At 43.7% G+C, this 18,293-nt stretch overlaps 1 protein-coding gene and 1 long non-coding RNA gene across 2 annotated transcripts in view; both read right to left on the bottom strand.

Annotated features, from left to right (window-relative positions):
* Window positions 1-930: 930 nt before the first annotated feature.
* Window positions 931-4,946, bottom strand: LOC143288951 (uncharacterized). Its single transcript, XR_013056156.1, has 2 exons — window positions 3,029-4,946; window positions 931-2,938 (listed from the first exon to the last, which is right to left on the bottom strand). It is a non-coding gene; the product is annotated as an uncharacterized LOC143288951 (long non-coding RNA).
* Window positions 4,947-8,236: 3,290 nt separating this feature from the next.
* LOC143288950 (glutamate receptor 1-like) overlaps window positions 8,237-18,293 on the bottom strand; it is a 27,547-nt gene continuing 17,490 nt past the window's right edge. Inside the window, exons 6-9 of the mRNA XM_076597636.1 lie at window positions 17,756-17,939; window positions 14,317-14,482; window positions 12,144-12,375; window positions 8,237-8,931 (exon numbers count right to left, since the gene is read on the bottom strand). Coding sequence (XP_076453751.1) covers window positions 8,857-8,931; window positions 12,144-12,375; window positions 14,317-14,482; window positions 17,756-17,939 — 657 coding nt within the window. The 3' untranslated portion in view covers window positions 8,237-8,856. The remainder of the gene's footprint in view (window positions 8,932-12,143; window positions 12,376-14,316; window positions 14,483-17,755; window positions 17,940-18,293) is intronic.

Raw genomic sequence — 18,293 nt, 5'->3', positions numbered from 1 at the left:
TCACTCCCTCCTCCCCCCAACTCCTTCGAACACACAACTTACCCAGGAGGATAATTAAACACACAACTTACCCATGGAACAGCATTTCTAGCAGCCGCAGCAGTGGTAACAGTGGTGGTGGCAGCGGTAGCTGAAGTGGTTTTTAGTTAATTCAACACTTCCATAAATTATCAGCTTCAGAAATACTGAGGAGAGCAGCACCAGCATCAGTCTTAGGTCTGTTCAGTGGCAGCGATAAAAGCAGCAACACTCCACGTGCCATGTGTATTATCACACTGGGCCTGTACAATCCAGTCTTGAACTACAAGAGAAGCTGGGCCCAAGTAAATATTGCAGCTGGCTTTATAAGGGAGAGAAACAGCATTTTGTGGCTGTTGTGTGGTTTATCTGCCTGCTGCCAGACCATTCCAAGAGCAGTGAAGACAAAGAAAATAACAGAATATGTTTTTACTATCAAATGTACCGGGGTCACAAGAAATATGGAGGGAGGGAGGGGTGGGTGGGTGGTGAGAACGTAAGAGGTACAAACGTAGACCTAAATAGAAAATCATTAATACAAAACAATACAGCAGAATTTTAGACAAGTCTCATATGCATAAAATGTGCTTGTGCATGAGCACTCACATATTCCACTGACATACATGCGTTTGCACATGCAACACACATCCACACACAAAACCCCACATGCATGCACGCATACTCACATATACATATACAAAATCAAGCACACACACACACACACATGCGCACAAACACTGACACACACACAAACACACACAAATGCACGTACAAACACTCGAGTGCACACACACACACACACACACACACACACACACACACACACACACAGAGGAATGTACACAATAACACACACACAAACCCACAGAGAGAAAGGAAAAGAGTTTCAAAATCAAAACCATCAAAGAACACTGCTGTGATTTCCACTTTAATTCTGTTAGTGAACACAAAAAAAGCACACGAAAAAAGCTTCAGAACAGTGTCTTTCCATTAAAGTGCAAGAGCAAAAAAAAAGAAAAAAGAAAAAAAGAAAAAAAAGCACATACACAAGCATAGAAATATCCATCTGATTCCCTGAATCACAAAACTGACAGACAGATTAAAAAGAACTGATGAAAACAGAAATCCTTCAGCAAAATGAAAATTATTGTAGATAGTGTACAGACATCAGAAGGCCAAATCAGTTTGAGCAATAACGACTGTAGCTCTGCAATGAAACGTACAAAGATGATGAGGGTGGGGTAGAGAGAGGAGAGCGGTGGAGAGGTGGTTGGGTAGTAATGGGGAAGGCCTCAATCATTTCTGGAGTAAAAAATCATAATTATCAATCCAGTCTACAATCAGTTTGTGCAGGTAAACTACACAACTACTGCAATACAAATATCCACTCAGCTGTTTCAATCCTGGTTAAAAACAACTCCAAATACACATTCTGACAATGCTACATTTACAGAATGATAACTGTAAAACAAAAAGTTTGTCCATTAACAGCATCCAACCACTTCATCAGTTAAGAAAAACCGATTGTTACATATTCAGTGAAGGATCAAATACTGCAGACAATGATATACTGTTGATAACTGGACATACACAGAGTATAGTCTGTTGTTACATATAAAAAAATAATAATCTAAAAATGTATTTTAAAAAGGGGTGAAAGAATACATAATCTGCAAAAAGTATTAAAATCTAGATGTAATTAATTCTCCTCTTATGGCTATACATGCAATATGAGCACACCAAAATTGTTACCGTTGTCAAGGGAAGAATAACAGAAATTCACATACATATTGAATGGTCAAAATAGTCAATTGATCCTTTTCCCACAACTCGTTTCCAGTCTTTCAGCAGCTGATATTCACCATTAGTATCACCACGGCCATTTCTTCAGTGCCATGGCTATTTTGATCTTCCACTTCGTCCTGTGTGCATGTGTGTGTACATGTGCATCCACATGCGTAAATACTTAGCATGCACACAGATGATTTCAGTTTCTTCACACACACACACACACACACACACACATGTACACCCACATATGCATGCACACATACTGTTAAAATATTTTGACACATTATGATTTTGTTACAAAAAAAAGACCAAAATATCTTGATGTTAAGTAGACTTCGACACTATCATTTTCACTTAGCATGAAATCATTGCACAAAGACATACACTGACATGCATGCACTTGGTATGTTTCCCGATCATCAGGACATTTAAATAAACATGTAGAAATGGTACGTATTGAGTTCTACAACTATATTCATCTGAATATATCATGTTAATTAATGTAAATAAGCATTATTACATGGAATCAGCCCGAATGAATACTTATTGTTCTGCCTATATCATTTTGATGCAAATTTAACATAATAATTTCACATGGAATCAAAGTGTGAATAAATAACAATTATTATTATTATTATGTCTGTATTATTCTGGTGTATAATGATTAATACTCAGATATACATAACAATACATAATGCTGTAACCTCCAAATATACAAATAGTATTTGCATCTGTAAACCTTCGTCCCAATAAAAGGTTAAAAGAAAACACCCTATTACTGAAATATTCTACTTTCAAGAAAACCCAAAGACATGTATCCAAGTGAAAATCAACAGACATACCCATGTGAAAAACGACAGCATGTATGTCCAAAGTGTTCTCAGCAACACATAACTGCACTGGCTTCACTACTGCAGCATACAACACATAACTGCACTGGCTTCACTACTGCAGCATACAACACATAACTGCACTGGCTTCACTACTGCAGCATACAAGACAAGAGAAAGAAGGCACTGTGGATGTTAAAGTGTGTGAACTGTAACAGTATTCCAGACTGACCATAGGGAGCAGCTCCTGGCCACCTTCAGTAACGTCCTATTTTCACATCTCATGCAGTTCTTATAGCCTTCAGACAGATTCTACTTTCACATCTCATGCAGTTCTTTACAGCCTTCAGACAGATTCCACTTTCACATCTCATGCAGTTCTTTACAGCCTTCAGACAGATTCTACTTTCACATCTCATGCAGTTCTTATAGCCTTCAGACAGATTCTACTTTCACATCTCATGCAGTTCTTATAGCCTTCAGACAGATTCTACTTTCACATCTCATGCAGTTCTTATAGCCTTCAGACAGATTCTAGTTTCACATCTCATGCAGTTCTTATAGCCTTCAGACAGATTCTAGTTTCACATCTCATGCAGTTCTTTACAGCCTTCAGACAGATTCCACTTTCACATCTCATGCAGTTCTTATAGCCTTCAGACAGATTCTAGTTTCACATCTCATGCAGTTCTTATAGCCTTCAGACAGATTCTAGTTTCACATCTCATGCAGTTCTTACAGCCTTCAGACAGATTCTAGTTTCACATCTCATGCAGTTCTTACAGCCTTCAGACAGATTCCACTTTCACATCTCATGCAGTTCTTTACAGCCTTCAGACAGATTCTAGTTTCACATCTCATGCAGTTCTTTACAGCCTTCAGACAGATTCCACTTTCACATCTCATGCAGTTCTTACAGCCTTCAGACAGATTCTAGTTTCACATCTCATGCAGTTCTTTACAGCCTTCAGACAGATTCTAGTTTCACATCTCATGCAGTTCTTATAGCCTTCAGACAGATTCTAGTTTCACATCTCATGCAGTTCTTTACAGCCTTCAGACAGATTCTACTTTCACATCTCATGCAGTTCTTTACAGCCTTCAGACAGATTCTACTTTCACATCTCATGCAGTTCTTTATAGCCTTCAGACAGATTCCACTTTCACATCTCATGCAGTTCTTATAGCCTTCAGACAGATTCTAGTTTCACATCTCATGCAGTTCTTATAGCCTTCAGACAGATTCTACTTTCACATCTCATGCAGTTCTTTACAGCCTTCAGACAGATTCTAGTTTCACATCTCATGCAGTTCTTTACAGCCTTCAGACAGATTCTACTTTCACATCTCATGCAGTTCTTTACAGCCTTCAGACAGATTCTAGTTTCACATCTCATGCAGTTCTTTACAGCCTTCAGACAGATTCTACTTTCACATCTCATGCAGTTCTTTACAGCCTTCAGACAGATTCCACTTTCACATCTCATGCAGTTCTTGATTCTCTCCCTGTTATTTTGACCACTAATGGCAAACATGGTTTTTTTTTTCATCCTTCGGCAAATAAATAAAAAAGCTGAATTTCTGATACTTGGAGTATGGGTGGTTGTCTGTACACTTTTCAGAAATACAATTATTGTGAGCACATGGCCCAAGTAAAGTGCCCTAAAGTGACAAGTTGTTTCAGTCGTTCTCTGTCCATTTTGTTTGACGAAGTTGCCAGCAAGGTGAGAACAAACCAGGCAGAATGATGGAAGGTGTAACCTTTTCGACTGACACACAATGTTACCAACCAGGCAAAATGACAAGAGTTACCAGGACCAAATGACAATGCTACCTGCACTGGTGGCTTCCAGCAAGGTAGTAACAGTATTACCCACTGAGTCTGGGTTAGGATTATGACCGAAACTTTGGTCTTACAGACACTGCGTTTTATTCACATTCCTCTTTCTCTGCCTGTCACAAGATCCTTACATCAACGTTCCAATTATGATGAAGATGTACAACTATGAATGACGTGAAGATGTACAACTATGAATGGCGTGAAGATGTACAACTCAAAGACGAATGTGGAAGACTGAACGACACTCAGGTCAACACAGAGAGATTCTGCAAGGGCAGTGGTGGTAGAGAAAGGAGGGATAGGACACCCCCCCCCCCTTCTCCCCTCATGACTGACCTCAAGTGGTGACATCATCAAGGGATAGGACAACCCCCCCCTTTCTCCCCTCATGACTGACCTCAAGTGGTGACATCATCAAGGGATAGGACAACCCCCCCCCCTTTCTCCCCTCATGACTGACCCCAAATGGTGACATCATCAAGGGATAGGACACACCCCCCCCTTCTCCCCTCATGACTGACCCCAAATGGTGACATCATCAAGGGATAGGACCCCCCCCCCCCTTTCTCCCCTTATGACTGACCCCAAATGGTGACATCATCAAGGGATAGGACACCCCCCCACCTTCTCCCCTCATGACTGACCCCAAATGGTGACATCATCAAGGGATAGGACACCCCCCCACCTTCTCCCCTCATGACTGACCCCAAATGGTGACATCATCAAGGGATAGGACACCCCCCCCCCTCTTTCTCCCCTCATGACTGACCCCAAATGGTGACATCATCAAGGGATAGGACACCCCACCCCCACCTTCTCCCCTCATGACTGACCCCAAATGGTGACATCATCAAGGGATAGGACACCACCCCCCTTTCTCCCCTCATGACTGACCCCAAATGGTGACATCATCAAGGGATAGGACACCCCCCCACCTTCTCCCCTCATGACTGACCCCAAATGGTGACATCATCAAGGGATAGGACACCCCCCTCTTTCTCCCCTCATGACTGACCCCAAATGGTGACATCATCAAGGGATAGGACACCCCCCCCCTTTCTCCCCTCATGACTGACCCCAAATGGTGACATCATCAAGGGATAGGACACCCCCCCCCTTTCTCCCCTCATGACTGACCCCAAATGGTGACATCATCAAGGGATAGGACACCCCCCCCCCCTTTCTCCCCTCATGACTGACCCCAAATGGTGACATCATCAAGGGATAGGACACCCCCCCCCCCCTTCTTCCCTCATGACTGACCCCAAATGGTGACATCATCAAGGGATAGGACACCCCCCTCTTTCTCCCCTCATGACTGACCCCAAATGGTGACATCATCAAGGGATAGGACACACCCCCCCCTTCTTCCCTCATGACTGACCCCAAATGGTGACATCATCAAGGGATAGGACACCCCCCCCACCTTCTCCCCTCATGACTGACCCCAAATGGTGACATCATCAAGGGATAGGACACCCCACCCCCCACCTTCTCCCCTCATGACTGACCCCAAATGGTGACATCATCAAGGGATAGGACACCCCCCCCCCCTTCTTCCCTCATGACTGACCCCAAATGGTGACATCATCAAGGGATAGGACACCCCCCTCTTTCTCCCCTCATGACTGACCCCAAATGGTGACATCATCAAGGGATAGGACACACCCCCCCTTCTTCCCTCATGACTGACCCCAAATGGTGACATCATCAAGGGATAGGACACCCCCCCCACCTTCTCCCCTCATGACTGACCCCAAATGTTGACATCATCAAGGGATAGGACACCCCCCCCCCTTTCTCCCCTCATGACTGACCCCAAATGGTGACATCATCAAGGGATAGGACACCCCCCCACCTTCTCCCCTCATGACTGACCCCAAATGGTGACATCATCAAGGGATAGGACACCCCCCCCCCTTTCTCCCCTTATGACTGACCCCAAATGGTGACATCATCAAGGGATAGGACACCCCCACCCCCACCTTCTCCCCTCATGACTGACCCCAAATGGTGACATCATCAACGAAAACTGAGACTGAGTTTTGATGGTTGTGAAATCAGCTGGAATATAGTTTCAATGGGTTATGAAATCAGCTGGGGTTGAGTTTTGATTGACTATGAAATCAGCTGTTGCTGTTCTTTCTGCCCCCGTCAGGAAAAGAAAATTATTGTTATCATTACCGTCATTATTATTGGGTTGATCCATTATTGTGATGGGGAGGCAAGGTTCTGGAAACAATGCAGTGTTTTGTGTTATGCTGGTTATACAGTGAGCCGATGAAATATACATGCGTACTATTCTGCTGCTTTTGCTTCCATAAATCATAAATCACCTGTGATCGATTTTTTTTCTGTCAAATTTTAGAAGAAATCTTAGTTTCTGTATTTGTCTTGATTTTTCCCTTTCATATGAAAAAACAAAAACAGAACAAAAAAACAAACAAAACAAACAAACAAACAAACAAAAAACAACAACAAAAAACACACACCAGAAAAATAAATCTGACATATATCATATTCATCTATGTATCTACATTTTTTTCTTGTATAATTTTATATCTTTTTTTGCATTATTATATATATTTCTTTTTTTTAATCACATCTTTGCAATTTTATTTTGAGATAATGGAAAGACTGTTCATTTGTTACCTGTATTTCTTAAGAAGCAGTCAGATATTTTTCTACAAAGGTATGTCCTTCACACCATTTTATTCATTACTTTCCAGAGAATCTCTTCAGCAAATGCCACAGTCTGCATCATCATACCTATACTTCATGATCAATATTTCAAGAACATATGCTTTGTCATCTAACAGCAAATGAATACATAACATTTTAAATATACATATTTGTCAATATTGTTTTATTATCAAAGTTGTAGTTCCTGGCATACAATAGAACTTTTGTTGTTGTTTTTTTCAAGGTAAATTTCTAGCTACGAATTTTTATGTGTTTTATGTTCGTATCTTTTACAGACACAACATTTATGATATTTCATAATGCCGTTAGATTACAAACAAAGTTTCACACACACGAAATCTTTTTTTATATTTTTTAAAAATTTATTTATTTTTTTTTTTTAAAGAGAAGAAAATAACCCAGCACACTAAATATATAGGAATGCTGTCCATTACAATTGAGTGTGGAATACGGAACGTAATTCAAAAACCCGTGTTGATTAAAAACAAAGCAAAAGAAAGAAAAAGAAGATGCTGAAGAAAAATAAAAGTAGTTGCAGTAGCAGCAACAGCAGCAGTGTTGACAGCAGTAGCACTAGCAGTAATACTAACTTGGTAGTGAGTTTAATGGCTAAGGTATTACGGCCGTCTTCTACCCCAAAGCAAAATTCTGAATGGTTTGAGGGGTGTTTTGGATGGTCTACAACATACTGCTGGATGTTTTGAGGAGTGTTTGGATGGTCTACAGCATACTGCTGGATGTTTTGAGGGTGTTAAATGACGGTCTACAGCATACTGCTGGACTCTGAGGGTGTTAAATGACGGTCTACAGCATACTGCTGGATGTTTTGAGGGTGTTAAAGGACGGTCTACAGCATACTGCTGGACTCTGAGGGTGTTAAATGACGGTCTACAGCATACTGCTGGACTCTGAGGGTGTTAAATGACGGTCTACAACATACTGCTGGACTCTGAGGGTGTTAAAGGACGGTCTACAACATACTGCTGGACTCTGAGGGTGTTAAATGACGGTCTACAACATACTGCTGGACTCTGAGGGTGTTAAATGACGGTCTACAACATACTGCTGGTTAGATGTTTTGAGGGTGTTAAAGGACGGTCTACAGCATACTGCTGGACTCTGAGGGTGTTAAATGACGGTCTACAGCATACTGCTGGACTCTGAGGGTGTTAAAGGACGGTCTACAACATACTGCTGGATGTTTTGAGGGTGTTAAAGGACGGTCTACAGCATACTGCTGGACTCTGAGGGTGTTAAAGGACGGTCTACAACATACTGCTGGATGTTTTGAGGGTGTTAAAGGACGGTCTACAGCATACTGCTGGACTCTGAGGGTGTTAAAGGACGGTCTACAGCATACTGCTGGACTCTGAGGGTGTTAAAGGACGGTCTACAACATACTGCTGGACTCTGAGGGTGTTAAATGACGGTCTACAGCATACTGCTGGACTCTGAGGGTGTTAAAGGACGGTCTACAACATACTGCTGGATGTTTTGAGGGGTGTTCTGGGTCTGTCTGCAACATAGTGCTGTCAGCGGTGGTGTCAAAGTCACGGTTTACTCATGTCCAAGTCAGTGCAAGTGACTCCAGGAAGTCCTTGTGCTGCAGGGAGAAAGGTGATGCGGATGGTGGCAATGACGGGAAGAGAAGAGGTCCACAAGGGCAGCCGATGTCTAGTGGTCATCATCCCTGTACTCCCGATCGATCCTCTCCTGGTCCTCCCTTCCTCGCCCCATTCTCTGCGGCACCTGGAAGGCAGGCCGTTAAAAAGGGTTCAGGGTTAAAGGGTCATTGGGGCAGTTGAATTCATATCCACTGTGTCTAGGGCTCGACATAATAAGAATGCATGCCCCATCCTCTGCTTCCTCCGTTTTAACGTTCTCTGATCAAGGTCAGGTACCCGTTTATTCCTGGCGGGGGGAGTGAGGAGAATGTGGTTTGAGGAAATCGGCGTGAAGCTAACTGAATGACTGAGACCCAAAGAAAGCTATCTGTCGGCGTGAAGCTAACTGAATGACTGAGACCCAAAGAAAGCTATCTGTGAGTCTACAGGTCACAGATTATAATCATTGCTATTATTATTGTTATCATTATTAGTAGTAGTATCATTATTATCATTACTGTTATCATTATTATCATTATCATCATCATTATCATTATTATCAGCAGCAGCAGCAGCAGCAGCAGCAGCATTATTATTATTATTATTAGAATATAATAATAAGAAGAAGTAGAAGAAGAAGAATTATCATCATCATTATTATTATCATCATCATTATTATTATTACTGTTATTATTATTATCATTATTATTATTGTTGTTGTTCTTGTTGTTATTGTTATTATTATTATTAGCATTATTCTTACTAGTATATTATCATCATCATTATTGTTAGCATTATCATCATCACTATTACTATTATCATTATTACAAATATTATCATTAATTCTTCTTCTTCTTCCTATCATTATTACTGATATATATACAGTGTCTATCTTCTGTCAGATCAGTCTGTAAACGCTGTGTAGAACACAGTCATTTGCACAGCAGTCTGCCAAACGAGGTAGAGCCGACTGGCTTTAGGCGGTCATCAGTGTTGTTTCCGGTGTCATTCAAAATGGCCTTTGGATGTGACCAAGCATAGTCCCTTGTATGTCTCCCTCTGTGTCCCCCCTCCACTGATGTATTCCTGTAGTGCGTGTGTTGTGGGTCAGTGTTTGCTCTATGTGTGTGTGTGTGTGTGGGGGGGGGGGGGGGGCTAGGGGGGGCGGGGAGGGAGGGTGCGGGGGAGGCCCTTTTCCTGTGATTACTCACATCTGCAATTTTTAGTATTGTATTGGTGTATATAGGTGTTTTTCCACTTCTATGTCCTCATGTGCTCATGTGTGGTAGACACTATTGTACATGTATTGTCTCATGTGTGGTAGACACTATTGTACATGTATTGTCTGATGTGTGGTAGACACTATTGTACATGTATTGTCTGATGTGTGGTAGACACTATTGTATATGTATTGTCTCATGTGTGGTAGACACTATTGTACATGTATTGTCTCATGTGTGGTAGACACTATTGTACATGTATTGTCTGATGTGTGGTAGACACTATTGTACATGTATTGTCTCATGTGTGGTAGACACTATTGTATATGTATTGTCTGATGTGTGGTAGACACTATTGTACATGTATTGTGTCATGTGTGGTAGACACTATTGTATATGTATCATCTCATGTGTGGTAGACACTATTGTACATGTATTGTCTGATGTGTGGTAGACACTATTGTACATGTATTGTCTGATGTGTGGTAGACACTATTGTACATGTATTGTCTGATGTGTGGTAGACACTATTGTACATGTATTGTGTCATGTGTGGTAGACACTATTGTATATGTATCATCTCATGTGTGGTAGACACTATTGTACATGTATTGTCTGATGTGTGGTAGACACTTTTGTACATGTATTGTCTCATGTGTGGTAGACACTATTGTACATGTATTGTCTGATGTGTGGTAGACACTATTGTACATGTATTGTCTGATGTGTGGTAGACACTATGTATTGTCTGATGTGTGGTAGACACTATTGTATATGTATTGTCTGATGTGTGGTGGACACTATTGTATATGTATTGTCTGATGTGTGGTAGACACTATTGTACATGTATTGTCTGATGTGTGGTAGACACTATTGTATATGTATTGTGTCATGTGTGGTAGACACTATTGTATATGTATTGTCTGATGTGTGGTAGACACTATTGTACATGTATTGTGTCATGTGTGGTAGACACTATTGTATATGTATTGTGTCATGTGTGGTAGACACTATTGTACATGTATTGTCTGATGTGTGGTAGACACTATTGTACATGTATTGTCTGATGTGTGGTAGACACTATTGTACATGTATTGTCTGATGTGTGGTAGACACTATTGTACATGTATTGTCTGATGTGTGGTAGACACTATTGTATATGTATTGTCTGATGTGTGGTAGACACTATTGTATATGTATTGTGTCATGTGTGGTAGACACTATTGTACATGTATTGTCTGATGTGTGGTAGACACTATTGTACATGTATTGTCTGATGTGTGGTAGACACTATTGTACATGTATTGTCTGATGTGTGGTAGACACTATTGTACATGTATTGTCTGATGTGTGGTAGACACTATGTATTGTCTGATGTGTGGTAGACACTATTGTATATGTATTGTCTGATGTGTGGTAGACACTATTGTATATGTATTGTGTCATGTGTGGTAGACACTATTGTATATGTATTGTCTGATGTGAGCGCTTAGAGACCATCATGTGGGGAGTGTGCGCAATATAAGTACAATATATTATTATTATTATTATTTAGTAAGGCTTCAGTCACACATGCACAAACACATGTACATGACAGCGGATTTGTATTCTATCTTGTGTTTATCTCTACTTATATATTACTGAAGCGTATATTCCATGCAACCCAACCCGACCTTCTCTCACACTACCAGTTTCACTGAGTTTCTCAGTCAAAGAGGTGTCACTGCCTTCGGTCAAATCCAAAACTGCTACACCCCATCTGCTAGGCAGATGCCTGACCAGCAGTATAACCAAACGCGCTTGTCAGGCCTTGAGTGCATGCTTATATATTTGTGTAGCTATCAGAGTGGATTTCTTTTGACATCATTTTGCCAAAGGACAGCACTCTTGTTGCCATGGGTTCTTTTTCAGTGCGCCAAGTGCGTGCTGCACACGGGACCTCGGTTTATCGTCTCATCCGAAAGACTGGACGCTCAGTTTGATTTTCCAGTCAAACTTGGGAGAAAGGAAGAGAGCGGGATTGGAACCCACACCCTCAGGGACTCTCTTTGTTGGCAAGCAGAGCGTCTTAACCATTCTGCCATCTTCCTCCTCTACACCCCCTCCCCCCCCCCCTCTAACCCCCCTCCCAACTCACAGGGGACCCCCGCCGCTTGGCGTGGAAGATCTCGGCGACGAGGAGACAGGTGCTGAGCGTCATGCCGATCAGGATGGCCAGGAAGCCGATGCCGAAGCGGCGAAGCGTGACGGAGCGGTCGGCGTAGTACTTGGGCGTGCCGCCGAACGTGTCAAAGTAGGACACGCCCTGGTAGATGTACTCTGCTGTGTCGTCCCTGTTGCAGCCCTGGTGCAGCCATTTCTTCTTCAGGCTGCAACGGCACCAGTATCGGTATCAGTATCAGTATCGGTATCAGTATGGGTATCAGTATCAGTATGGGTATCAGTATCAGTATCGGTATCAATATCGGTATCAGTATCGGTATCGGTATTGGTATCAGTATCAGTATCAGTAACAGTATCAGTATCAGTAGCTCAAGGAGGCGTCACTGAATTCAGACAGTATCAGTGTCAGTATCAGTAACTCAAGGAGGCGTCACTGAATTCAGACAGTATCAGTGTCAGTATCAGTAGCTCAAGGAGGCGTCACTGAATTCAGACAGTATCAGTGTCAGTATCAGTGTCAGTATCAGTATCGGTATCAGTATCGGTATCAGTATCAGTATCAGTATCGGTATCAGTATCAGCATCGGTATCAGTAACAGTATCAGTATCAGTAGCTCAAGGAGGCGTCACTGAATTCAGTGTCAGTATCAGTAGCTCAAGGAGGCGTCACTGAATTCAGACAGTATCAGTGTCAGTATCAGTAGCTCAAGGAGGCGTCACTGAATTCAGACAGTATCAGTGTCAGTATCAGTAGCTCAAGGAGGCGTCACTGAATTCAGACAGTATCAGTGTCAGTATCAGTAGCTCAAGGAGGCGTCACTGCATTCGGTCAAATCCATATACGCTACACCACATCTGCCAAGCAGATGCCTGACCAGCAGGTAACCCAACGCGCTTTGTCAGGCCTTGAGAGAAAAAAAAGCAGAAAAAGTGAAAGACAATCCTGGTCAGTTTTTAGCTTTCCCCCACTTTCAAGATTGCATTATATTTCACGGCATTCATCTTGACTGCAGTGTTTTGAAAGCTGACTCTGGGATTAGATGGTCTTTTTGTGATTACGCTTGCTCAGTAAGTTTCTGGTTGTGTTTTTCTTCATCTGAAAGATCACACCTATTGAATGTCAGCTTACAGGCGAATCTGTCATCAACCGCATCACTGTGTGTTGTCTAAAATGTATGTTCCACGACAACTGGCGAATGATCACAAAGGAAAGCAGAATTTAGGGGAGAGAAAAAAAATCACGGATATAAAACTGTAAAACATTTATAAAACAACGGCAACAACAACAACAATAATAATAAGTATTTATATACCCCCGAAAACAGCCGGGAGTACGGCTGCCTACATGGCGGGGTAAAAAACGGTCATACACGTACAAACCCACTAAACGCATTTACATACGAGCGGGCGTGGGAGATGCAGCCCAGGAACGAATGAAGAAGTATTCACACAGCACTCAATCTTGTGCAGAGACAAAGTCAGTCAAAGGGCTTTCTCACCAGTATTCACACAGCACTCAATCTTGTGCAGAGACCAAATCAGTCAAAGCGCTTTCTCACCAGCATTCACACAGCACTGAATCTTGTGCAGAGACAAAGTCAGTCAAAGGGCTTTCTCACCAGTATTCACACAGCACTGAATCTTGTGCAGAGACAAAGTCAGTCAAAGCACTTTCCCACCAGTATTCATACAGCACTGAATCTTGTGCAGAGACAAAGTCAGTCAAAGTTCTTTCCCACCAGTATTCACACAGCACTCAATCTTGTGCAGAGACCAAATCAGTCAAAGCGCTTTCCCACCAGTCAATCATACAGCACTGAATCTTGTGCAGAGACCAAATCAGTCAAAGCACTTTCCCACCAGTATTCACACAGCACTGAATCTTGTGCAGAGACCAAATCAGTCAAAGCGCTTTCCCACCATCACCGAGATCACAAGGAATATTGGGGGTGGGGGGTGGGGGGATAGTACATAAAAGGGTACAAACATAAACCGAAAATCATAATACAAACAACCGATACAGCAGTATTTTGAACACACATACATGTGTTTATCAATATAAGAACTTGTACAGCTCTTATTCTTATTGCTGCCCCCCCCCCCCCCAACCCGACCCCCAGCCCCCACCCTCCCAAAAGATGACTGACCCATAGATGTAGTCCTGCTCCTTCAGTTTGAGGATGGCGGTGTTCAGTTGGGAGCAGATGGCGTTGCCCTTCTGGCAGGCGAAGGCCCAGCTGTGCTCGTTCAGTTCTTCGCCCACGGTCATCAGGTCGCACGGAGCCTGCTCCGACTCGTACTCCGCCATGGGGCCTGCCAACAGGTACCACTGTACAGTCAGCTGTCTGAATGTGTACTTCACTACAGGGCCTGCCAACAGGTACCACTGTACAGTCAGCTGTCTGAATGTGTACTTCACTACAGGTCCTGCCAACAGGTACCACTGTACTGTCAGCTGTCTGAATGTGTACTTCACTACAGGTCCTGCCAACAGGTACCACTGTACTGTCAGCTGTCTGAATGTGTACTTCACTACAGGTCCTGTCAACAGGTACCACTGTACTGTCAGCTGTCTGAATGTGTACTTCACTACAGGGCCTGCCAACAGGTACCACTGTACTGTCAGCTGTCTGAATGTGTACTTCACTACAGGGCCTGCCAACAGGTACCACTGTACTGTCAGCTGTCTGAATGTGTACTTCACTACAGGTCCTGCCAACAGGTACCACTGTACTGTCAGCTGTCTGAATGTGTACTTCACTACAGGTCCTGCCAACAGGTACCACTGTACTGTCAGCTGTCTGAATGTGTACTTCACTACAGGTCCTGCCAACAGGTACCACTGTACTGTCAGCTGTCTGAATGTGTACTTCACTACAGGGCCTGTCAACAGGTACCACTGTACTGTCAGCTGTCTGAATGTGTACTTCACTACAGGGCCTGCCAACAGGTACCACTGTACAGTCAGCTGTCTGAATGTGTACTTCACTACAGGGCCTGCCAACAGGTACCACTGTACAGTCAGCTGTCTGAATGTGTACTTCACTACAGGGCCTGCCAACAGGTACCACTGTACAGTCAGCTGTCTGAATGTGTACTTCACTACAGGTCCTGCCAACAGGTACCACTGTACTGTCAGCTGTCTGAATGTGTACTTCACTACAGGTCCTGCCAACAGGTACCACTGTACTGTCAGCTGTCTGAATGTGTACTTCACTACAGGTCCTGCCAACAGGTACCACTGTACTGTCAGCTGTCTGAATGTGTACTTCACTACAGGTCCTGCCAACAGGTACCACTGTACTGTCAGCTGTCTGAATGTGTACTTCACTACAGGGCCTGCCAACAGGTACCACTGTACAGTCAGCTGTCTGAATGTGTACTTCACTACAGGGCCTGCCAACAGGTACCACTGTACAGTCAGCTGTCTGAATGTGTACTTCACTACAGGGCCTGCCAACAGGTACCACTGTACTGTCAGCTGTCTGAATGTGTACTTCACTACAGGTCCTGCCAACAGGTACCACTGTACTGTCAGCTGTCTGAATGTGTACTTCACTACAGGTCCTGCCAACAGGTACCACTGTACTGTCAGCTGTCTGAATGTGTACTTCACTACAGGTCCTGCCAACAGGTACCACTGTACTGTCAGCTGTCTGAATGTGTACTTCACTACAGGGCCTGCCAACAGGTACCACTGTACTGTCAGCTGTCTGAATGTGTACTTCACTACAGGGCCTGTCAACAGGTACCACTGTACTGTCAGCTGTCTGAATGTGTACTTCACTACAGGGCCTGTCAACAGGTACCACTGTACAGTCAGCTGTCTGAATGTGTACTTCACTACAGGGCCTGCCAACAGGTACCACTGTACAGTCAGCTGTCTGAATGTGTACTTCACTACAGGTCCTGTCAACAGGTACCACTGTACTGTCAGCTGTCTGAATGTGTACTTCACTACAGGGCCTGCCAACAGGTACCACTGTACTGTCAGCTGTCTGAATGTGTACTTCACTACAGGTCCTGTCAACAGGTACCACTGTACAGTCAGCTGTCTGAATGTGTACTTCACTACAGGTCCTGTCAACAGGTACCACTGTACAGTCAGCTGTCTGAATGTGTACTTCACTACAGGTCCTGTCAACAGGTACCACTGTACAATGTCTTCAGAGAAACCGCCGTGTAATGTCTGTGTCTATCGTCATACCGAGCCCAACAGTCAAGGAGCACGTGTTTCACGGTGAGAGGCTCATCTCAGGGAATACATCGAGGGGCCTCCTCCTCCTTAAACCTCGGTTTCTCGTCTCATCCGAACAGACCCCCAGATTGATATTTCAGACAAATTTGGAAGAAAGGGCGAAACCATGGAATCGAACCAAGAACCTCATAGACACTGGACTGGAAGATAAGCGTCTTAACCATTCTGCTACCTTCCTTCTTCACAGAGGAGGGTGGGCAGACCAAAGCAGTCCTGGAGAAGCACGGAGGATGAGATGAAGGTAGCCAGATGGGCATGGGCCCGGCTGAAAAGGACAGCCCCAAATCCCAGTCGGCTGGGGGAGTACTGTTGCTGCCCTGTGGCTCCACAACGAGTCGAGGTATAAGTCAAAGTAAGTCCTCCACCAACAACAACAGCAAATAACAAGCACCAAAGAAGAAAACTTGTATGATAGTCAGCCGTGTTCGACTATGACCATCGGAACAGCAGAGGAGGTCAATGCTGCCCCGACTATCTGGACTAGAATTTGATTATTGTGGAGAGTGTCTTGCCCAAGTTACATCCTCACTCTCTCGGATTTTAGGACAGTCGGCGTTGGTATGGTTACCAAATGCCAACTTGGCCCAAAGGCTGTAGCACTAAGAGCCAGTGCAACTTTGCCTCCTAGTTTGAGAGTCATAGTTCTTCACAAAAAGACTAAGCTGTAAATGATTTCCCATTGCAGTGGAGAAACCACTGACCACGCAGCTCTCTTTGCTGTTGGCCCAGCTGTAAACTGATGTCAGTCTATGATATGAGCTGAGTGTTGGGCCTACACGCCTCTCTCTCTCTCTCTCTCTCTCCTCACCTTCCTTTCTCACTACCTCTTGGTTGTACAGAGTAGCGCAGTAAGGAAATATTGAAAAGAATAAGGCTTGGTGTTTCACCATTAAAATGTCATTTAAACCGTTTTCGTGAGGCCAAGGGGAAATGTTTGGATTGTCCTTTCTGTGAGGGTGTCCATGAATCAGAAATCCACTTCCTGCTCATTTGTCCTAGATACCAGCACGTTAGAGAACAGTTTATTCTTAAATAATTTTACAACCAATCATCTGTGTTCAGATTAGCGTCACTGCTGTCAAACGTGAAATACTCAAAGTCGCAATCTACATAAATAGGGCATTCCACTTAAGATCGTGCTGCATGGATGGATAATGAAATTCATAACCCTTGGCATGCAATGTACGCTGTTTTCTTTCGTCTGATTTTCATCCCTACCCCATTTTTCACTCTGACATGGGCAGATGGCCCAGTTCAGTAAACTATTTGTCTTGTGTTGTGTTGTGTTGTGTTGTGTTGTGTTGTGTTGTGTTGTCGTGTGTGCTCACCCTCCATGATGAAGGCGTACTGCCCTGCTGAGGCACGCACTCTCCTCACACCCTCCTCCACGCTCTTCACCATCACAGCCTCCCTGTTGGCGCTGATGCTGCCCCACAGACGGCGCTGGAGAGGACGCTGGTTCCTGCTCAGGTAGTACTCGGTTGACCCCCCTTCCACGATGCCGTACGCTACCTGGTGTGGATGGAGACAAGGTCTGGGTTCAGGAAATGTCACTTTTAGAACTAGTCAGTGTCAGAACAAGTACAGTCCCCGAAAGCCTTAAAACAAATGTGAAGGAGGGCTGCAGTTGAGTGTTGATGCATGACAGTCATGTCTGACTATGAAGATGATGATATTGATACTTTTATAGCGCCTATCCTCGGTCGGAGACCAAACTCTAACCGCTTGACGAGCACGGAGTCATTTGCACAACACGCTGCTTACCTGGGTAGAGCCCACTGACGGCTGCCATTAGGCGCTCATCATTCGTTTCCCGCGTCATCCAATCAGACCTCAGGCACGCACATACCCAGACAGACATGCAAC

Source organism: Babylonia areolata, chromosome 13 (assembly GCF_041734735.1).
Source record: "Babylonia areolata isolate BAREFJ2019XMU chromosome 13, ASM4173473v1, whole genome shotgun sequence".
NCBI classification, from domain to species: Eukaryota; Metazoa; Mollusca; class Gastropoda; order Neogastropoda; family Buccinidae; genus Babylonia; species Babylonia areolata.
The sequence above is the reverse complement of the archived record's forward strand: the minus strand, read 5'-3'. Positions and strand labels throughout refer to the sequence as shown.